This window comes from Bos indicus x Bos taurus, chromosome 7 (assembly GCF_003369695.1).
Source record: "Bos indicus x Bos taurus breed Angus x Brahman F1 hybrid chromosome 7, Bos_hybrid_MaternalHap_v2.0, whole genome shotgun sequence".
In the NCBI taxonomy this organism is placed as follows: domain Eukaryota; kingdom Metazoa; phylum Chordata; class Mammalia; order Artiodactyla; family Bovidae; genus Bos; species Bos indicus x Bos taurus.
Genome location: NC_040082.1, coordinates 8,665,624 through 8,689,086, shown reverse-complemented (window position 1 = coordinate 8,689,086; position 23,463 = coordinate 8,665,624). Strand labels below are relative to the sequence as shown.

Genomic DNA, 23,463 nt, shown 5'->3' with positions numbered 1-23,463 from the left:
TTCCTTCCCACCTCCCGTTTTCTATTTCTCTAATATTCTTTGAGGTAGGGGCCCAAACTTTCATTCACATGCTTTGGGAAACATGCCGTTTGGAATTAAGAACATTAAACCCTTTTGAAAGATATTCAAGCGCAGAAATCATATATTACATTATGTCACCTTTGGGTGTCTGAGACCCTGTCCCTAGTCAAATATGCTAAGATTCCTTTAGCACAGTGTTCAGGTGGTCACACTGTGAGGGTTAAAGACAGATGTAATAAGTAGCATCACATTCGTTCTGATCAGATTTTGCTACCAAACATTAGCCAGAAAAACTTTAGGCTTCCAGAGCTTTTCAGGCCTCGGAATTGCAAAAAGTTCCAGTAGGGGAAAAAGGGGTATTTCCCTGGTGGCTCAGATGGTAAAGCGTCTGCCTACAATGCAAGAGACCTTGGTTCGATCCCTGGGTCAGGAAGATCCCCTGGAGAAGGAAATGGCAACCCACTCCAGTACTCTCGCCTGGAAGATCCCATGGACAGAGAGCCTGGCAGGTACAGTCCATGGGGTCACAAAGAGTTGGACACAACTGAGCGACTTTACTTACTTTCCAGGGGAACAAGAAGCCTCAATTAGTTAAAAGACTAACAAGAATTGAAGGACTCTGGATATATCTGAATATTTATTTTGTCATTAAAATAATCTCTCCCAAACTTTATTTTTCATTTTTTGAAAAATACAGAAGACCATTAAAAAGAAAAGTAAAAACTCACAATACCTATTTAAAAAATATATATAATATGAAGTGACATTTGCACATATCTATATACTAAAAAGCCATTGAATTATAGACTTAAAGGGGTCAATTGTAAGGTATGTACATTATATCTCAGTAAAACTATTGAAGAGAAGGTATATAGATGAAAAAGAAAAAAATCTACAATACCTTCTTCAATCCCATCTCCCTTTCTACCCCCAGCCCTCCCCCCAGGTAACTGCCATTTATATCTGCCGGTTTTCCATATGCTTGTCCCTTTTACATTTCTGTATACACACAGAAACCCCAGATATGTATATCTGCACTGTTTTTCTTTTTTTGGACAAAATTCAGATCACACTCTCCACAGATCTGCATTTGCTGTTGTTTTTAATTTAACAATGTATCCTGGGCATATTTCTACGGCAGCACATGTAAGGTTCTTTCATTATTTATCAGATCAGATCAGATCAGTCGCTCAGTTGTGTCCAACTCTTTGCGACCCCATGAATCACAGCACACCAGGCCTCCCTGTCCATCACCAACTCCTGGAGTTCACTCAGACTCAATTCCATCGAGTCAGTGATGCCATCCAGCCATCTCATCCTCTGTCTTCCCCTTCTCCTCCTGTCCCCAATCCCTCCCAGCATCAGAGTCTTTTCCAATGAGTCAACTCTTTGCATGAGGTGGCCAAAGTACTGGAGTTTCAGCTTTAGCATCATTCCTTCCAAAGAAATCCCAGGGCTGATCTCCTTCAGAATGGACTGGTTGGATCTCCTTGCAGTCCAAGGGACTCTCAAGAGTCTTCTCCAACACCACAGTTCAAAACCATCAATTCTTTGGCCCTCAGCTTTCTTTACAGTCCAACTCTCACATCCATACATGACCACTGGAAAAACATGATTGCTACTGCAGGGTAGATTTCTAAAAATGGGATTTTAGGGTTATAGAGTATTGAAACCTTAAGAGATTCCACCAAATTACCCAACAGAAGGATTTTTCCAATTTACAGTCCATAGTGAATGAGCAGTCCATGGTGAATATCCTTACCTGCACTCAGTTCAGTTCACTCAGTTGTGTCCGACTCTTTGCAACTCCATGGACTGCAGCATACCCGGCTTCCCTGTCCATCACCAACTCCCAGAGCTTGCTCAAACTCACATCCATCGAGTCAGTGATGCCATCCAACCATCTCACCCTCTGTCATCCCCTTCTCCTCCTGCCTTCAGTCTTTCCCAGAATCAGGGTCTTTTCCAATGTGTCAGTTCTTCGCATCAGGTGGCCAAAGTATTGGAGCATCAGCTTCAGCATCAGTCCTTCCAATGAATATTCAGGACTGATTTCCCTTAGGATGGACCGGTTTGATTTCCTTGCAGTCCGAGGGGCTAACCTGGCACTAGATGTTTTCATAGTTGAAACATTTTACCCAGTGTTTACTTAAATCAAGGAACTCTTTTTAATGTTCCATTAAAACAATTAGAATTAGCGAAATGTTCTTAATAGAATTACCTCTTAAAGTACATAGTAGTCTGTGTCAGAATTTCTCAGAATCTTATCTGTCAACTACTTGTGCCAGAATCTCCTCGGGGTGCTTTTTAAAATGAAAATTCCTAGTTTCAACCAGACCTACTGAATCAAATGCACAAGAAGTCGAGGACTGGCAGTTGTGTCCTGAAACTGTCTCATATTGACCAGAAAGAGCCAGTAGTTAATTTTCAGCTGTTTCGTGAGCTCATTGTTAAGTGCGCATGTGTGCTTAGCTGCTCAGCCGTGTCAGGCTCTTGGACACAACAGGCTCCTCTGTTCATGGGATTCTCCAGGCAAGAATACTGGAGTGGGTTACCCTTCCCTTCTCCAGGTGACCTCCTAACCCAGGGATCGAATCCAGGTCTCCTGCATTGTAGGTGGAGTCTTTACCAGCTGAGCCACCAAGGAAGTCCATTGTTAAGTATAGCTGTGATGAAAAACAAAGGCAATAAATACTCAAAGATCATCATCCTCTAATTATCTTACTACATTTTACTATTATCTTCACTCTGGTTGGTATTTATGTCTATTGATCTGTACGGTGGAAATGCTATAGAATGATGCACGAATGGCTCATCTTTTCCCAGCCCAGTGTTCAGTAATGTCCCATTGATAGCTTGAAATCAGTCATGGTGGGAAATTTTACACCATTGAAATTGACAAGCGCTACAAATCAGTGCTTCATAAATTATTTTGTTGTTTAGATTTAAGAAAATAATGAAAACTATGTTAGTAGTGCAGATTATTGTGAATAGCCAAAATACTTTACAAAATATTTTTTCAATTCAAAAACTACTATCCAACACTGCAAAGATTTTGCTCACTTTGCTGATTAGCAAGTGGTTTGAGCCTATCTCTTTGTTATTTCAATAAAGCAGGATATCAACAAACATTCTTATCTGAAGGACTCACTCATCATTTATAACCATAGGTGAGCTAAGAAAAGTTCAGCAAAAATTAAGGAAATAATTCTGTGAAATTCATCTGGTTATATGGAATTTATGATAAATAGTATTATTTATTTTATTATTTTTATAAGTTGTGTCCTACACATCTTTTATGTTAATAAAAATTATAATAAATGTGTATTTACCCACACATGTATATTTTTTTCAGACAGCCTGTGTGTTATCAGCACACCCCTGAGCTCAGCATTCTGAAATTTTAATGAGCTCCCCAGTTGACTTTTATGCAAACTACAGTTTGACAACTGAGTCTCAGATTTTCCTAGAGGATTAAATTTTCTTCTAGGTTTTGTTTTTTTTTTCCCCCCTGTACTCCAGGTATGTCAGGGAAATCTCCTGAGGCTTGGGCCATGAGCAGAATAATTTGCATTTATCACAATAAGTATAATTAAATCTCAATTCTCTTAAGAAAAGGGGAGCTCTGAAAGAAGGAAATGCATTTAATTACCGTCTGGTTTTTCTACTACTTTTTTATTTCACTTAGAAATTTGAAAGAGAGTTTATGTTTATTCTTAACATTTTCACAAAATTTGGTGTTTGGATTTTAAGATTCTATTCTAGTAATATAGAGAAGGCACTTTGAGTGCATGTATGACTTTCTTGGAGACACCCCTTCCTATATAGGGATGCAAATGTTCCTTCTTGACACTTAATCAAGATAAACGTTTTCAAAAAGTGAACAAAAATAATTATATCTTTCCATTTTTTACATTTTTTTAAATTTTTAAGTGGAATATATGGGGTGACAGAGACTAGAAAGTAAGAGAATGGCAGAGACCATGAGACCAACTGTGAGAGATAAATGATTGGCAGGAAGGTACTGTTCAACCTGCATGAAATTCCGTAGCCTTTTAGGCATTTTCAAAAGGGATGAGATTGGAACACGGCTGAAAGGCATTGTGGAAAAGGAAACCATGACTTTCACTTTCTTCCATTAAGGGTAAAAACCATAGATCTTATGTCTCATGTACTAATTCATTTTTAAAACATTTGCTTTTAACACCACAGACTTAGCCTTTGGGATGGTAGAAGTGTGACTGGAAGAGACGTCTCCATCTAGCTCAGCCCCTCCAGTTTACAGAAATGGAAATCAATACTCAGAAAGGTTAAGTGACTTGCCTGAGGTGGTATAGCTACTAGTCCAGTGGTATTAAAAACTAGAAGAATTTAATTTGTGTTGAATTTCTAATTTGTAGTTTGTCAAAGTTCATGTCCTGACTATATAAAACAAATAATGGAGTCAGTCCTTCTTCAAGTCCTTTGAACCACTAGGAACAAAGAGGACATGAACTTTAACCAACTACAAATTAGAAATTCCACACAAATCATCCTTGCCCAATAGAATAAATATGATTAGAGGCTGGAGTGTTCACCTCATCTCATGTATTCCTTCTCATTCTGATATATGAAGGAATCCACTTCCCTTATGGAGGGATAATTCTACACCAGGTTGCTTGATAATCCCTCTGATTTCAGAAGAATTATAATAGGATGTTCTTCATGTTCTTCTGAAACCTTCATTATACTCAAGCAGCTTGTTGTGAATCACAGGAATGATTTTAGGACTGTTCGATACCTCTCAAATGATCCAGATGAAGTCTTTTTTCCTGCAGTATTTTTTTTTTGGCTTTTGTTAGTCTCATCACATAAATGTAAGCTCCCTGATTCTCTAGCTTCCTGAATTTCAATTTTGTTATTCATCTTCAGTTTGGAAGACTAATGGTCCTTATTCATCTCATTCATTCTGTGGAACACCTGTTTATTTTAATACCTAAATATGGTCATTAAGTTTCAAGACTTGCGTTTTCATTCATTCGGTTATGAGAAGATGCAGAAAGCCCTGCAGTATTATTGCTTTTTAAAGAATGTATTCAGAGTGTTCTTTATTCCTTAAAATGTGTTTTTTAAAGCAGTGTAACATTGAACAATGTAATATTTAGCTTAAGTGATGTCTTTTAGGAAAAAAAATTTCCCTAATACTATTTAAGCTTTCATATTTTGCCTTTATTTTCTAGTTGTTTCCAAGACAGGCCTATACTTTGCCTTCACGTACCACTTTGCAGCTCGTGCTGTTTTAATCACCCATAATTATTAACACCTTTTTGAAGCAGGTCAGGGGTACATAGTCACTAATTAATTTCATTTAAATTAATACCAGATAACCTTTCATTTTTAACCAAAATAAATTAAGAGGAGAAATAAAGTTACTTGCCCATGGGCTCACACCGGAATTAGGAGACTCGAGGCATTTTTCCGCGCACTCCATGAACGCTCAGGCTGGTGTCCACGGCCTCCCTTACTGGTCCCCTCATCGCCTCGGCACGTTCATGTTTGTTTACTGTGTTACAGGAATTCTGGTAAGAGGTGGCAGTCGTGAGACAGAAGTGCTAGCATCTGTACATTCCATTTCCTGCTTTCTATTAATTCCTTTCTTATGGTGGTTGACGGTCTTGCTTATAAAATGCAAGAGATACCCTAAATAAGTACATTACCAAAAAGACATTTAATGAAAGCTATTCAAATATTGCTTTAATAACATTTACAAAATAATCCTGTTAGAAAAATAAAAGTCCAACCTTCCGTAGGCCTGGAAGAGACCCTTCTCACCTCCCTCTTTCTGCCAACTGAAACATTCCTCTCCTCTTCATCCAATTTGGAAACCCTTCATCCTGCTCCTTATTTCTTCTCATTCTAAATGAATTCTTCTTCTGTCCCTCTTTGGAAATTTTCCAGAGTCTGTCTTCCTGTAGGGATGTCACCCTCCCCCACACTTTTCTAGCTCCATTTCTTTGCAAGTATTATTTACTCTTCTTTTTCCAACCGAAGTGTAACACATCACCTATAATGGCAGAAACAGGCATAAAATCTAAGTAGTAACTGCAGATCCTTCCAAACAAAACCTTTATCTTACAGTGTGAAGATTTGCTCACGGGCTCAGGAAATTTGGACTGATAATTTGGGTCACTGAAGGGTTTCAGTGTTTGCCCTACTAGTTCTTAACTCACAAAAGCTTTATAAAATTATTTTAATAATCCCCATGCCACAGTACAACTTGAAGATATTGAATGATTAAAAATTAACACTGAATCAAACATATAAGCTATAATATTCAACATATATTTCCTAATTAATACCCCAGACTAAATGCATGCATAATTATATGTAAATTTGGGTTTTTTAATTGAAGAACCAAAATACAATGCACAATGTAGTATTTTAAGTTGAGGAAGATAATTGTGTTGCAAATACAGCCACTGATTTTAGGTTGAAGTTCACAAAAACGTATATTCCAACTAAATTACAGCATTTGGGCCACATCAGCTTCCTGTTTGCGAAAGAAAACAGGATGGTGTTGCTGCTAGGTTACCCTCTCTCTGTTTATCATTTATGAGCACTTAGAGGTTTCGGTTAAATAAAGAAGGGAGAACACATTATTGCAGAAAGTAATTGAGAATTCCATAGAAGGTGAAAGATAAGCCTTTTATGTATATAAAAACATACCCTCAAGACAATTCAAAAATGCATAATGGAGCACTTTATATGAGACATGTGATTTTAGCTTTATATCTCAACTTAAGTTTCTTTGATTAAAACTCTTAAAGTTCCTTTTCATTCCATAACTTATTCTTCCTTTCTGTGGTTCCTAGACTTGTGCAGTTACATTCTGCCCTCAGTGGGAAGAACAGATAATTGAGAGATTGCAAAAAAAAAAAAAAATTTAAGATTTCCACTCTAAAGATGAATATATATTAAAAACTGACATATGCATATGAAGTAAAAAGAGTTTGATAGGACTTTTCACTGAGAGAAAGGGGAAATAATAAAATAACTATTAGTAACCAGGTATTGGAGAAGGCAATGGCACCCCACTCCAGTACTCTTGCCTGGAAAATCCCATGGACAGAGGAGCCTCGTAGGCAGCAGTCCATGGGGTCGCTAGGAGTCGGACACGACTGAGCGACTTCACTTTCACTTTTCACTTTCATGCATTGGAGAAGGCAATGGCACCCCACTCCGGTACTCTTGCCTGGAAAACCCCATGGATGGAGGAGCCTGGTGGGCTGCAGTCCATGGGGTCGCTAGGAGTCAGACACGACTGAGCAACTTCACTTTCACTTTTCACTTGCATGCACTGGAGAAGGAAATGGCAAGCCACTCCAGTGTTCTTGCCTGGAGAATCCCAGGGACAGGGGAGCCTGGTGGGCTGCCGTCTATTGGGTCGCACAGAGTTGGACACGACTGAAGCAACTTAGCAGCAGCAGCAACCAGGTATACGGCTTCCCAGGTGGCACAGTGATAAAGGAGACCTGCCTGCCAATTCAGGAGATGCAAGAGTCGCGGGTTCGATCCCTGGGGTCAGGAAGATCCCCTGGAGGAGGAAATGGCAACCCACTCCAGTATTCTTGCCTGAAAATCGCATGGACAGAAGAACCTGGGGGGCTACAGTCCATGGGGTCGCAAAGAGTCTCACACGACTGAGCGACTGAACACACACAACCAGGTATCATATTTAAAAACTGCCAACCAAAGCCCATGAAGCTAGTGGACAGGCTAAAGTGCTAAAAGACAGCATCTTTGGAAAGACAAGTGCATGTTTAATTATGCTGTGTACACCAAGTAAAGATTTAAAACTTAATGCCTTGGGAAGGGGCCACAAGTAGAGAGCTTTTTGCTTCTTGATCTGAATGGAATGTGTTAGTTTTCTTAAAATTCTCAGGCTATACCTTATGATTTGTGCCCTATTCTGTATACTATAGTTCAACAAAAAGTTCAAAAAACAATCAATCATTTTAAAAACTCCATGCTATGTTTTTTAAAATTCTGTTTTTACTTAGGATTGGGGGGTTTCGTCTTTTAATTTTACTCTCTTAGAAGTATGATTCTAGAGCAGGCTCATCATTCTGAGAGAAGAACCAGTGTGAACCCTAAGCTTCACCGTGGAGTCTTTCCTCTGCATTCATAAGAGATGGAAAGAGGAACGTGCTCCGACATTTGTCCTGCCGTAACATCCTCTGCACACACAGCGATTATAAAAGCTCGCTGATGAGCCTGCCTGCCTGCCTTCCATTTGATCTCTTTTGGGAACAGCACAAGCCATCATTCGTGAAAGTCATCTTCTTGCAGGATGGATAAATGCATTTTCTCTTCCTTGCCACAGGACAAATGGAAGCTAGTAATTTCTAGTCCCACGGCAGTGAATACAAAATCAAAGGAGGCTGACTCACTGCAGTGACAGCTTCAAAAGGAATTCCTTTTTGAAGATTTTTTTTTATTTTTGTAGTGCTGGTTTATTTAGCACCGAAGCTTGTCTCTAAGCCAGCTTTTTGCAGCCTCCAGGAACACCTCTGTGCAGTTTCTGTCATGTATTAACAGTGCCCCCATTTCGGCTATATTTGCCCACCAGATACACGTTTGCCGTGACAGCTTAAGATGTTAGTGCTTTTTGAGTGGAGTCAATTTTATATCAATGTATCTGTAACTGGAGAGTCCTAAGATGATGAAAATATGCTCTCAGTGAATTCTCTAGGAGAAATCTCGTGACTGAGATCTTATTTTGCAGAAACTCTTAACAAAAAAACTTTGATATATGCCTGTTTGGGTTAGTTTGGAGAATCATCATTTTACCGAGTACTGTTAAGTGACTGCAGGACCTGCGTTTATAGTCCGGGAGTACCAAAAACAACAATAAAGGAGTTGTGTCTTATCTTCATTAAAACCAGGGTTCCATTCAACGTGCCTGGGCTCAGAATGAACATAGGACCCCGGTCTGCTGTGCCCGCCGTGGCTTCCTCTTTGCCTCTGATTCTTGTGTCATCTCTGCTGCAGCAGGCTTTCAGATGCACAGAAATAACCCTTTTTATATAACAGCACAGTCCAACTGTATGGAAATAACTTTAAAAAATAAAATATGGCTCAACCGACAGAAATGACAGCAGTCTACTCCAGTGCCAAGGAAGCTGGCTGTGTTGCATCTACTAGGAGACCTCACTCTCCACTCTCCTAAGGGATTCTCCAAGTAATTTTGAGTATATGAAATGTTCCCTGACTGTTGAAATGAATCCCCAAGTAATCTATTCCTCGCCACCTTTGGGAGCCATGATTTAATCTCAGCAAAACAAAACATCATCTGTCCCATTCATTTAACGGTGTTAATTCAGAACAAAGAACCATAAGGTAAAGATCAAGCCAGCATTCAAATTGTTATTAAGAAATCTGTGAACATACATTATTGAAAAATTATTGGTGTGTCTTATACCCCTAAATCATTTTTTTTCTGTTAATTCAACACAGGCAGAAAAACAGAAAGAGATCGTTAAATTCTGTTCAGAATACTCTGAGAGGGTGGAAGGGTATGAGACAATTTACTGTTTGCTCACACATTTCCTAAAATATGTTTTTGATATTAAAGATCTTAGTTCTTTGTTTTTCATAAGACTTGACTGTGGTTCCAGGCATGCTTTTTAGTACTTCCATGAGGAAAGGATCCATCATCTAAAACTGTGGTGGGGATAGTAGATAATGGGTGTGCTTTATCCTTTACCTTCTGAGGAGAGTGCAGTGAATTGAAATCCATGCTATGACTGTCTTTCTGAAGGACTTTTCCAATTAGTGGGATGTTGTAACAACACATTGGTTCCCTTAGGATCAATGATTAACCTATTTTTTTTTTATTGAAGCAGGAAGCATCCAGGACAAGATGAGCTCATGAAATATATCTCTTGAGGGAAAGATTAGGAGAAGGCAGCAGACTTTTAAGGACCTAAGATGTAATAGGTTATTATCATGCATTATTCCACATCCTTACTACTTAGCTATGAATCCAAGTAGGAGCTAAAAGCTATTATTAGAAAAGCAAGCTAAATAGTGTGGAATGGATAACCTCATATCCCATGCATCCACCTCCCATTAAGAGAAATGAACTTCCTACCTAAGTGGGTATCCTTAAGTACCACTGGTTATGTATCCATCCTTGCTTAATTCTTGTATCTTAGTTTCAGGACGTTTCATAGATAAAATTCCTTGGAAGTCTCTAAGAAATGGAATTCTTTTTTTTTTTTAAGTAAATAATGTTTACTAAATATTGACTTTTGAGAATTAGTATCGATTAGTGTCGATACCCAGATGTATCACCAGTTAGCTGAATTACTTTGGTCAAGATTGAATCTCAGTTGCTACTTTTCCCCTGTCTATAAAGTGCAAGAGTTGAACTCCATCATCTCCAGGGTGCCTTCCTCTTCTGAAATTCAATGAGTCTATATATTTGATAAAATACCTTGCTGTGGTTATACATCTCTGCCTAAGCAGAGAACAATTTCCCAAAAAGAGAAGCTGAAACCCTTGTGGAGCAATCATCCAGTTTTCATCTGACTCAAGATTAGATTCTGACTGAATGTTATTTTCAGTTTTCATCCAAAGCCTGGAAATACTTGTTTCTTTCATTATCAGATGATTCTTTAGAAGTCTTAACCAATGGACCACCAGTACTTCTATGGCTTGATGTGCTTCTAAGACATTAGTAGACTTGATTTTACTTGATTTTCTTTTTAAAAATGACTCTAACATTTTCACTGTTAATATCTTCACCATTACAAAAAGTTCCAGTATCTACATATGACATTATAATGGACTGTAATGACATAAAATGAAATATATCTCCCAATGTCATCTAGTCCTTATTTAGTGAATGAAGTTTAATCACTGTTTCTTTAAATCAATCAAGCTAAAAGTATTTCTTAATGAAAGAGAACAGCAGTCATGAAAGATCCCTTTAACAGGGATATCTTACGTTCAATCTTCTGTAAATACAAAACATTAATAGCTGAAAGTCAGGTGTTCACCAGTGTACCTTGGAGAGAGCATGCACCCACAGCCCAGTACAGTAAAAGAACAATTTGTTTTTGAAAAAGACTGAAATAAGTAAAGATACCTGGAAAGAAGAGCTGTCAACATTTTTACATGATAATGGCTATACAGGACAAGTGAATAAATGTAAATGAAAAGAACAATTTCAAAATCAGTATAAAAATTGCCTTAATCCTGCTGAACTAACTTCCTCTAGTCCAGAACTTAGAAAGAAACAGGTTATCTTGAGTCTGGTCAAGGGAATCTATATTACTAAAAGTCGTGGAAGGACTTTGAAATAGTGCATTGTCAACTTCTTCAAGGTCCTGTAGTCCCAACACAAGAATCTCATTTTAGCCAGACCATGATGTTTTTGTCTCACTGACATTCCACGGTATCACTGATGACTCTGTTCTGTGTCTCCCTAGTTTGTACCTTTCTGAATCAGCATCTCTGTTTCTATTTTCAAAATACCTATTTTGTGCAATGTCTTTAGCATACCATTCCAATTCTAATTCTCTTTGCTTATTTGATTCCCATCCCCCCCCCCCCGCTTTGTTCATTCCTGTTAAGTTGGAAAAATGTGATGTGCTTCAGTTTCTTCAGTTAAAGAAATTCCTGACCAATAGCTTTGAAAATATATTTCTTAAAAGTAAAATATCCATGTTCTGCAATTTTTTAGAATCTACCAATAAAAAAGAATGATCGTCATAGTAACTTATATTTATTGGCTATTTTCTGTGATCCAAATAGAGTGCACATTCTTTACGTAGGTGTCTCATTTATAGTCTGAAGTTTCTTAGTGGTGTCAGTATTGATCATGAGTACTAGTCTACCAGATATTAAATACATAACTTTTTAGATCCTACTCCTTTTAAACAAAGGAACTCAGAGAGGACCTAGTGGAAACTGGTGATGATTTTGTAAGGTGCTATAGTCAAACATCTGTGTGTGAATGAACTGTAAAGATTAATTCTAAACTTTCCACCCAACAAACCTTACATATTGTACATTGGAAATGTGCAACATTTATGTTGAAATGTAAGTCAAGAGAATAGTCCTCACTTCCTGTTCTACCTTTCATTCAGACATTCAATCCTGTGATTTCAGGCCATTTCAGTTATTTCACCCATCACTGTTCAATCGTTACTTAAGCTGTGGTGTTCCGTTTCTCTGGTCTTCTGGCATGCTTCAATTTTTCCATCTATTCCTCGCCTCTCTTCTGTTTACTTTCATCCTAGTCACAGAATTACATTTCTCGACTAGCTTTTTCAACCAGCATATGATTTCGATACTCAAGTTCATTTTCTGTACCTTTCTTAACTATCTCAGTCCTGACTGCATTTTTTTCATCGTGCGTGGTAAAATATTAGCAGAAGCACTGATGTGTTTCTTTATGATAATAAACCTTTAAAGCGTCATCCGTTTTAAGAGACAGACTTCATTTATAGCCTAGTGAATTGAAATGAATTAATTCTTATGAGGCTTCCTAACTTGTGGCTGAAGTGCCGTGTTACAATAGAAGGGCAAGCAAAGTCAGAGCCCACTGGAAATCATCAGTAAAATATGCAAAACCAGTGGAAGTTTCTGAGTTCAGAAGTAAGATCAGTGTGGAGGTTATGGAAATAATATTGCATAACTGTGGCTAGGATCATGTTGGAGTTAAAAGGTCATAATCTCCACACCAAACGCTAGGCTGAAATATGCTTCTCTCCAAAGCTGCCACTTGCCATAGGAATAGCTATGGATCCTGGAGCTCTCCAGACCTCCAGACAACCTTCCTTGTTTGAGGGAGTTCAGGTTACTCTTGCTGAAACTTCTCAATGTATGTATATGTAAACACATGGGTTCCTTAGGTCAAACTGTAGAAAGTCAAACTGGAAGAAATCATAGTGATTTACAATAAGAAAATTTGATTTTGAAATAATGAATATATTTTCATAGCCAATATAAAAAATGTATATGAATATGCTTTATAAGTATTTTCTTTACTTTGTGATAACTCTTAGCATGTTGCTCAACTAAAATATCACCATTAAAATATTTATCCATTACTAAGTTAAAGAATTTCCTCAAGTTACTCAGCTGGTCTTGTGATTGTTACTCCATGGATAAATACTGATATATATATCTAAAGTGTGATGTTTCTATCTAAAGCATAAAGCATAATATCTAAACACTCATACACATAGGCACACATGCACACAGCAGTTTTTTTAGAATGCCTTATTTTTTGCTGACTCAGCGGTTCAAATTCACAAGGTAAATTTGATGGAAACAAATTCTTTCATCCATGACTAAGGAACTCTATTTAGTGTGATTTTTTTAAGTGTGTTTCTTCACCAGTTTTCCTTCTGTATATTTTGATTTCTGAAGCTTTTTGTTAAACAGGTAAGATTTTCACTTTGTATATTCACTAGCCTTCTAACCATATAAGATTTTGTTGTTGTTTAGTCCCTGAGTTGTGTCCAACTCTTTTCTGACCCAATGGACTGTAGCCTGCCAGGCTCCTCTGTCCATGGGATTTCCCAGGCAAGAATACTGGAGTAGGTTGCCATTTCCTGCTCTAGGGGATCTTCACAACCCAGAGATCAAACCCACGTCTCCTGCATTGGCAGGTGGATTCTTTACCACTGAGCTACCTAGGAAGCTCTATACAAGATGTACATTCTGTAAAACAAAACTTAAGAGTCTCGAGATTCAATTTTCCCTTAAGTCATTGTAATACCTAAGTCAGAAGTTCAGTATGTTTTTCTCCAGAATGTGTTGAGCTTCTCATATTACTACTTGAATTTTTAGCTGATTAGTTATTTGTGTGTAGTTACTTTGTGTGATATCCTTGATGGTCTTACAGAATATGACATTGATTGATCACTTTTAAATCTCTGTAGGGAAGCAAATAGCAATTATATAGAAATTATTTAATTTGCTATCTTCTAATTTGGTGAAAATTTTGATGTGTGCTTAGAAAATGTCTTCAAATTAAAAGTTATTTTTGACTTACTTTCATGCTTTTGAGTAAAAATCTACTGTTTAGACAATTCTAATCAAGAACTTTATCTAAGAGGATGATCAGTTACTGGCAATAGCTGGCATGTTACTGTTAATAACATTCCTACTACTTTTAATTTGGTGACATATTTCAGCTTTAATGATAAATTATTTAATAGTTGCCGTAATGTGTTAATTAACTTATTTATTTTTCTCACGGAGTTTTTTTGAAGTCGTGGTAAAGAATATTAGCCAAGTTGAACATCAAAATGTGATTAACTTGATTCTTTGAAAGCAAGAGTATAATATAAAACCAAGAAGACAGTTCTCATTGCACTTAGAACCTTTTGCTTGGTTGGACATTAGGGGAGTGGGAGAAATTCTCACCTGGTATTATTAATTAAAATAAAAAATTACAAAACCCGACCATTCAGTAATTAATGAGTCATCTGTAAGTGCCAGATAATGTGCTAGGTGGACACGTTCTATGATCCTGTCCTCCATTGCTTAAAATCTTCCAGCGGCTTCTTGGGAGACGGAAAATGAAACCCAGAATCTTAAGATACTCTGCATGGCCTAGGCAGTCTCCTGCCTCTTGGCCACGGTATCCTGCCTGGACCTCAGTAGGTAAAACAGCTACCCAGGGTCATATGATCCTGTTGAGTTCACGGCGTTATTTTATCATGTTTATGTGCTTGGTATTTTGTTTCTCCTTGTCCCTCCTACCCCATTTCCCTGTGTCTCCACTCCCACAAGAGCGGAAACACCATGAGAGCAGGAGATCTGGACCTGCTGCTTTTCACTGTATCCCAATTGTGAAGAATATAGCAAAGCTCAGTGAATATTCACTGAATGAACAGATGATTACCATTTCTCGAAATACCCTTAGACAATAGATAGTTTTTTATACTTAGATAGTTTTTTATACACAGGATAAATGTTTTCTGAAAACAATTCAGCTATTTAGGTGAGTCTCTGGAGTGTAGAATTCATTTGGTATAAATGAATGATACACTTTCCACCATTCTCTTTTGATCAGTGGAGATACTTAGGTAATTCTGGGTGAATCCAATGGCTAATCATTTTGAAAGTAGTACAGAGTAGGTGTATCTACTAAGTCTCAATCAGTGCACTTAGGGAAACTTGTTCTCAACAATAACAATTTTAATAAATTAAACAATAATATTCAAATCTCCTTTCTATTTCTAAAGCATAGGCAAAAATTAAGATAAACCTGTTGTATTCATTCTTTTGTTTATTACTGTTTTCTCATCTATTTAAAATTCAGTTGAAATTTTTTAAAAAAGAATTCAATGAAATTATTATGAAAATAGGATCTCACTGAAATTGATTTAGGAGAGTGGACAAAGTCTCTTTGTAAATTGACACTAATGTAATGTTAAATGTAAAATTAAATATAAAATGTTCATCATTGCATTTATTTCTGTACTATTTTTGTGAAGATCAAGCTTAATACTATACAGTGAAATTTCCTTTGTGTTTTACTACTGAAGTATTAAATATGACTTTTTATACTTTGTCTAAACTTTATCTATGGTAAATCAACATGTCTATGTTACTAGTTAAGTTACCTGTTATTGTACATTTTTATGTGAGGTTACCTTGGCTTTTCTTATGAGAATTACAGATGAAAGGAAAATTTTTTCTTAAAAAAACTATATGCTGTTATTAGTATACTTCACTTCCTAATTTCTAATATAAATCTATCATTCTTGTACACACTCAATAGTTATATTAAAATCAACTCAAAGTTGAGATATAAGGTTTTATAATTCCTTAGAACAAAATTCTTAGAAAGAATTTAACGTATACAGGAATGGAAGGAATGAGTAAGTCTGAGTTACTATTCATGGTGTCTGTGGTTAAAGATCAGCAAGTTCAAAAGAGATAAGAATTTGGATGGGTGATTTACATTTCTGTCTTCTTTCTACCTGAGAAAGACAAAGGAAGAAAGAAGAGAGAGGATGTGTAAGAGGTCTCTGAAATGTCCTTGGCAAAGGTACAGAGATACTCAAACACTTTCCACTGAAGTTAGGGTATAAAAAGAATGAACATCAGGTTCCTATTTAGAAGGCAGGATTGAGTGAGGCTTAGAAACCAAGTAGGGTGATTCCTATACATAAATTTGAGACATTACAGACTAAAAAATGGTAATACCTTGAAAGCCCAAATTATGGACTAATTCAGTTTTTGAAAAGTAGAAAAGCTAACTCTTTGGATCCCAGTAGAACAAAACCAATTCAGTTCATGAGCTTTTCTGGATGTTTCAACAATACAGATAGTTTATAGAGAGTGGGCATAGTTTTCTTTTGTGAGCTTATGACTAGAATTTTAGTGTGTCTGCTAGGAAGCAGATAACCAGTCAGTTTGGTGAGTCAAGAAAAAGCTACAGACTACTTGAAATGATAGTTCTCTTGTTGCTCTGTGATACATTGGAATTAAATGGATTTTATGAGTATGAAAGTACTCTGTAAACTGTAAAACACCATACAAGCGAAATATATAGGGTTTTTAAATTTAGTATTGAGTTATTAATTAACATTTTTAGTTTGAAATTCATTATTCATATTTAAGATGTGTATTTTTTGTGTGTATTTTCAGATAATCACAAGGACTGCTCTGGTGTTTCCTTACACCTCACACGCCTGCCGTAAGTACCTCGGTTATCCTAGCTGAGTGACAGCTTTTAAGATCTTCAAGACCTTAAAAGTGGGAAATGCACTATGCTAGTTATCTACTGCTGTATAACAAATTATTCTAAATGTAGTGGCTTAAAACAGCAAGCATTTATTGTCCGGGTTGCCTGTGGCTAAGGAATTTGGGCACAGCTTAGCTGGGTGCTGGTTGTCTGACACAAAGGCCACGGTGAGAATATCGGCCAGGGTCTCAGCCATCTGGAGACTCGACCGGGGCGGATTCGCTTGCAGGCTCTCTCACGCAACTGTTGACAGGATTCGGTTCCTTGCTGGCCATGGGCTGGAGGACGCCTCGTTTCCTCCTCATGTGGGCTGTAAACAGGGCAGCTCCCAACATGGCTGCTGCTGTCTGCCCATCACCGTCAGCAAGGGAGAATGCAAGAGGGTGTCCAAGGTGGAAGCCAGAGCACTTCTGTATCCTCATCTCAGAAGTTACGAATGTGTGTCGAATAGGTCAAGAAAGTGGTGACCACAGGTCTTCCTACTCTGAATCCAATGTGCAAAAGAAAAATTATTGTTGCTATATTCTATTTGTTAGAGATAACAAATTACTGGGTCAGGTTACTTGGTCCAGCCTGCATCAAGGGAAGACGATTGAACGAGGGCAAGGATGTCAGAGCTGTGGGTCATTGGGAGCTGTATCGTTCAGGGTCCTCCAGAGAAAGTGAACCAATAGAATGTATGAGAGAGAGAATGAAAGAGAAAGAGAAACTGAAATGTACCTTAAGGGATTGGCCCACACAGTTGTGAGATCTGGCAAGTCTAAAATATTCAAGGCAGGATGGAAGGTAGGAAATCCTGGCAGGAACTGATGTTGCAATCTTGGGTCCAAAGGCATAATTCCTTCCTCTTCCGAGGACCTCAGTCTTTTCTCTTAAGACACTAATCCACATTTTGGACCATAATCTGCTTTACCCAAAGTCAGTGGTTTAAATATTAATTACATCTTCACAAATACCTTTATAACAACGTCTGGGCTAATGCTTGACCAAATATCTTGGCACTACAGCCTAGCTGACTTGACATATAACCACTTGACATATTAACCACTACAGGAGCCATTTAGAGATTGGGCTTCCCAGAGGGCACTAATGGTAAAGAACTCTCCTGGCCAATGTAGGAGACTTATGAGATGCCAGTTCTACCCCTGGGTCAGGAAGATCCTCTGGAGGAGAGTATGGCAGCCCACTCCAATATTCTTGCCTGGAGAATCTCATGGACAGAGGAGCCTGGCAGGCTACGGTCCATGGGGTCACAAAGAGTCAGACACGACTGAACTGACTTAGCACACATGCACATGTAGAAACATTCACCATGCCACAAAAATGTGTATTCAGCTATTTGCCCAAGAAAATAAGTTATTCTCAGGAAAAATATATATATTCTACCTCATTCCCCATATATTAGTTTAATTTCCACATGAATCGTATTTTATAGGTCAATGCATGGAAGTATACCTTATTTTTCCAAGGCAATTGTTTTGACGTTTTCCAATAGTTGAAATGAATGTTATTATTTTGTGCAGACAGCCTTTAATTGCTGGCATGTACCTTATGATGTCTGTTGACACTGTTATACCACCAGGAGGGAAAGGTGAGTAATGATCTTTTAGAATTTACCATTACCTCATTACCTAATCTTTAAGGATGGATTTACAGAACATCTTTTATAAACACTTGAAATGACCAATATTTTTGAGTCCCTGAAAAATAAACCAGTTCTTTATTATCCTCAGAGTTAAAATAGGTTTTTGTGTTATTCCAAGCCAGCAGTTTATTATATTCCAGTTTTATGCCAAGAATTGAGGTCCATAGGGAGATAGTGAGTGATATAAATTTAAATATGATTCTTGAATATTTTACAAATAAATCATCCATTCTTCAGATGCCAAAAAAAATTCTTATCATACAGTGGCATAAACTTATAGAGGATATCAGATTAAGAATCAAAAGCTAGCAAATCCAGTCTGAACATAGATTTGTAAAATGGGTATAATATCTGATTTCTCCTAAATTTCCAAAAAAAAAAAAGAACTGTTAGAATGAGTATAATATTATTTATTGCTGTAAATATCTTATCCTTTGGTGGGAGTGTCATATTATTCATTTGTTCTTACTGGGGATCTGTTAAAGTCAATAAGTATGATCTTGTTACTTTTCACTGTCTAATTTTAAAAAGGCATTTATTGAAAACTCAACTATGTGTTAGTCTATAAGGAAAGAAAAGTATATGAAATGTTTCCTTCTCAACAGGAACTGTCAATCTCATTATCTTAGGTATTTGCAATAAATTTTTCAAAAATCCTTCTGTTCTAAAAATAAAAACCAATATTTAAGCTTTTTCAGCTGCACAAATTTCATGATGAAGGTATAAAATTAAGCCTGGGTTTTCACTGACAATGTATGTTGATTTGACTCTAGTCATTTTATGAGTGAAACAGAATATAAGGGATTCTTAACTCATTTTAGTAAGAAGCTGGCCCATAATTAGTGCTTAATACCTCTGAGTACATGAGTTTGTGTATACTCAAAAACCCCATGCTTAACTGCTTGTGGATACTCTGTACATACTTTTAGTCAAGAATAATGTTATTTTCCAGTTGAATAATGACTTTTTTCTGTGTTTTCATTTCTAACAGTGGTGAATTCTGATATTTCATGCCATTATAAAAAGTATCCAATGCATGTCTTTGCCTACAGAGTTCACACTCACCATTTAGGTAAGAACTTTACATATTAAATGATATGCCACTGTGCTTGCTAATGCTGTAAATGTAAACTGTAGATTATATCTGACCTGAAATCTGTTTCATCTGTTTCAGTGGAAGAGGTTTTGTGCAGTATCTTAAAATTCTGCATGTGTTTTCATCATATTGTTTTCATTAAAGTGCCGAGCATTTGGGTTTCTGAAAATATTTATATTTTATTTTGCAATAAGAAAACAAATAATGCCTTTTATCTTTTTAATACCCTATACAATTATAATTTGTGTTCATTACAGGCAAGGTAGTCAGTGGATACAGAGTAAGAAATGGACAGTGGACCCTGATTGGACGCCAAAGCCCCCAACTGCCACAGGTGTGTGGAATCTAGTACAATTTTGAGAGAAAAAAAATATTAATCAGCAGGTGGTAATTTATAAAGCCCTTATAGAGCCCTTGTGAATTTCTCTAGAATCTAAAAATCTCTAAATCTACCTTTACTCTATGTCTAAGCTGTGTTTAACTTCTTTTTTTTTTGTTTGTTTCCAATTTGATGGGTTCCTTATCAGTTTTCTGAGTATTTCTAAGCAGGGTGGTGAAGTGTGTCTGCGACTGTGTGTGTATTCATCCTCTCAACCCAGGGTAGCCAGGCCTCATGTTACTAAGCATGAGCTTCTGGGTGTTGTTGATAATTTTAATGAATCGTTGTGTTTGTCTCTTTGCAGGCCTTCTACCCAGTAGAGCGCCCAGTGGATGTGAGTTTTGGTGACATCCTGGCAGCAAGATGTGTGTTCACTGGGGAAGGGAGGACAGAAGTCACACACATTGGGTATGACTCCACAGATTCCATTATTTAAAAATACTTTATTAGGACGAGGCGTGGTTATAAGTGACAGTTATCTTCATGAATGAATGGCATTTTTCCCCTATTATAAACAATTACAACAAACCCTAGCATTTTATGCTTTCAGGACTGATTGAGTTGGTCAAACTGCAGAACATGTGCTTAGTTTTTCATAATTCCTATCTTCCTGCTTATTCAAGACCTTTAGGATCACACCTCTGCATATTATAGTTGCCACAGGAGTGTGTATTACCTCCTGTACATCTTAATAAAGAAAAATGTATTGATTATAATTTTTTTCTCAAGTGTCCTTTTGTCCTGTGCTCAAATTTAGGGGAATATATAGGTTCTGCATGTAATGGTGGCCATTAATTACTCAGAACCAGGATTTTTTTCCCTACCTGTTAAAACCTTTATGTATTCATTATGAGAATGTTCAACTTTTAAGTAAGCTTCAAAATACTGAGCTGCTTTGAAATAAGTATATTTTATAACACCAAGTACATTTTTCAAAGCACTATGAACTCTTTCAAAAAGGGTTTGCCTAAATTAAAAATGAAAGATAAAGCCTCTTATCATGTCTTTTGGTTAGAAAAGAACCAAGGAGCCTCCTTTCCATTTTAAACTAGGTTATAAAATATTTACTGACACCACCTAGAAGAGGAGCTTTAAACCATTTATCTTTTGATCAAAGAGGAGTTACAGAGAGTAGACATCTGAAAATATGCATTAGATGCACAGATGATCCTTATGATGACAACGTGAGCTGTTGGTTGTTAGGGGATACATAAAAGGTACTAAGGCAGGTGAATGAAAAAAAAAGCATTTGAGATGGTAGAATAGGATCTTTTTTATGTCAGCCTAAGAGGGTTTTTTATTAATAAGCATCAATTTTGAGACTAATGATAAATAGAAAAAAGTTATCGATTTATATTAAACAAGGAAATTTTAACAGACTTGCTTTTAGATGAATTTGCTAAATTTAAGACAGAGATGTGAGGAAAGCAGTACAATTACTGAGTTGCATAAAATGGTAACAAAAGGATTGACAAAATCGATATAATTAAATTTGAAAAAGTCTAATCATTCACTTTACTAACAATCTTTAAATATATGAAGTGTAGTGTCTCTGGAACTTTATTTAAATGCCATTCGTTATTTTATTAACCTTTGAAATAAACAAAGGAGTAAAACAAGTCCCTTTCAACACATTCTTTGTATTAGTTTTCAAGTTCAAGTGTGAAATAAGTAGAATTTTTTTTTTTTGCTTAGAGGTACCTTTACAATGTGGGAGGGTTTGTAACTTCCGCCAGATTCTATCTTTTGAGTATCCTCTGTGTAGCAATATCAGCCATGGAAATTAATGACTTGTTATAGTACCAGGATGAGAGGCCAAAGTGATCTCTAGGGGCCTCTTTCAGTTTCATGAGTCCGAAATAATTCTAGTCTTTTTTTAAAATGCGCATTTTGCTTTAAAATAATACCCTAAAATGACTATACCAATCTATCTTTTTGTAAATGTCCTGTGGGCTAAAGGAAACACCACTTTGTAATATAAATGAAGTAGAAAGAAATTATAGGAAATTAACTTATGGGTCAATCTATATTCTGAATATTTAATTTATACTAAGAAAGCAGGAAATTTTGGATAAATTTAAATATGAATTAAATCCTCATAATAATGCATAGCATTCCTATAGCACTTAGTATGCATTTCAGTAATAACAACAATGCATCCATTTTGTAAAATAAAGAATACCACCTCCATAGGGTACTATAGTATCACAATTGAGAATGTAACCAATAAAAAGGGAAAACTAGTTTATTTATGATGTATTTTAAATTAAACATGTGTTGTGTGTGCTCAGTCATATCCAACTGTTTGCGACCTCATGAACTGTAGCCCACCAAGCTTCTCTGTCCATGGAATTTTTCAGGCAAGCATACTAGAGCAGGTTGCCATTTTCTACTCCAGGGGATCTTCTCAACCTAAGAATCAAACCCATGTCTCTTGCATCTCCTGCATTGGCAGGTGGATTCTTTACCACTATGCCCCTTGGGAAGCCCATTTTAAGTAAATGATACTCTGTAAATCTCTCTTTCTTCTCTGTTCCCATCTAACCCCCAACCCACACATACACAAACATCACTCCCACTGGCACAGGTTTGTGCCCTGAGCCTAAAGCCTAACTTAAACGCAAGTCTCACTTATCCAGAGGTCTTATGGGGCCAGAAGATGTCCCCTCCATGCACTGGAAGAACCGTGGGCTCCCAATTTTTAACCTGCTTGTTCTGTAGCCACCTGGAAACTAGGTTTACAGGAAAATTGTACCATCTAGTGGCCTTACCAGTAAGATTTTCAGTTGAGTGATTCTTCTGCCCGGTCCTAGTTTAACTCTGCATTAAGCTAGAAATTTTAGAACTGGAGAAAGCTTAAAGTGAAGTCGCTAAGTCATGTCCAACCCTCAGCGACCCCATTGACTGCAGCCTTCCAGGCTCCTCCATCCATGGGATTTTCCAGGCAAGAGTACTGGCTGGAGTGGGGTGCCATTGCCTTCTCCGAAGAAAGCTTAGGTAGAACAATCAGAGTTAACTAATAAGAAATAGTTAAAAAATTCAGGACAGTTTTTAACCAGAGGTTCAACTCAAAATACAACCATTAGAAACAAGTGAATTTAAGATAAAATATATCAATAAACTTAATGATAACATTTTAACCCAGATACATATTTCTTTTTAAATATTAAATATGAGTAATATATCTTAGGCAAATTTCTCTAATGTATATATTAACAATGTAGTACTAATTAACTTACACAGAGCAATATTTTGTGCCTGACACTGCATTGTATATTTTATATTCAACATGAGGCTTCTCTTAGTTCATTTCAAATGTTTAGTCAAGTGTAAACATCCAAAACAAGAATTTAATTGAGTGAGCCAAATAAGCTAATTAAGTCAGCTAATTTGCCTAAAAGTATAAAATTTAGGATTAATTCTTGAGAATTGGTAGGTAATATTTACCAATTTGATCAATTTTGTTGGTCATATGTTTCATTTGGAAACAGTTATTTCATATACATTTGAGAAGGTCTAATAAATATTTGTAGTTACCAAGCACAACACTTTAATCAGCATTTAAA

General features: G+C 36.8%; 1 protein-coding gene across 12 annotated transcripts in view; it reads left to right on the top strand.

Moving 5' to 3' along the window:
• Positions 1–23,463, top strand: part of PAM (peptidylglycine alpha-amidating monooxygenase) — a 324,946-nt gene that overhangs the window by 227,934 nt on the left and 73,549 nt on the right. For all 12 annotated transcript variants that reach the window (XM_027545524.1, XM_027545523.1, XM_027545518.1 and 9 more), the window contains exons 9-13: positions 16,681–16,729; positions 18,301–18,368; positions 19,414–19,494; positions 19,776–19,852; positions 20,202–20,305. In XM_027545524.1, coding sequence (XP_027401325.1) covers positions 16,681–16,729; positions 18,301–18,368; positions 19,414–19,494; positions 19,776–19,852; positions 20,202–20,305 — 379 coding nt within the window. The remainder of the gene's footprint in view (positions 1–16,680; positions 16,730–18,300; positions 18,369–19,413; positions 19,495–19,775; positions 19,853–20,201; positions 20,306–23,463) is intronic.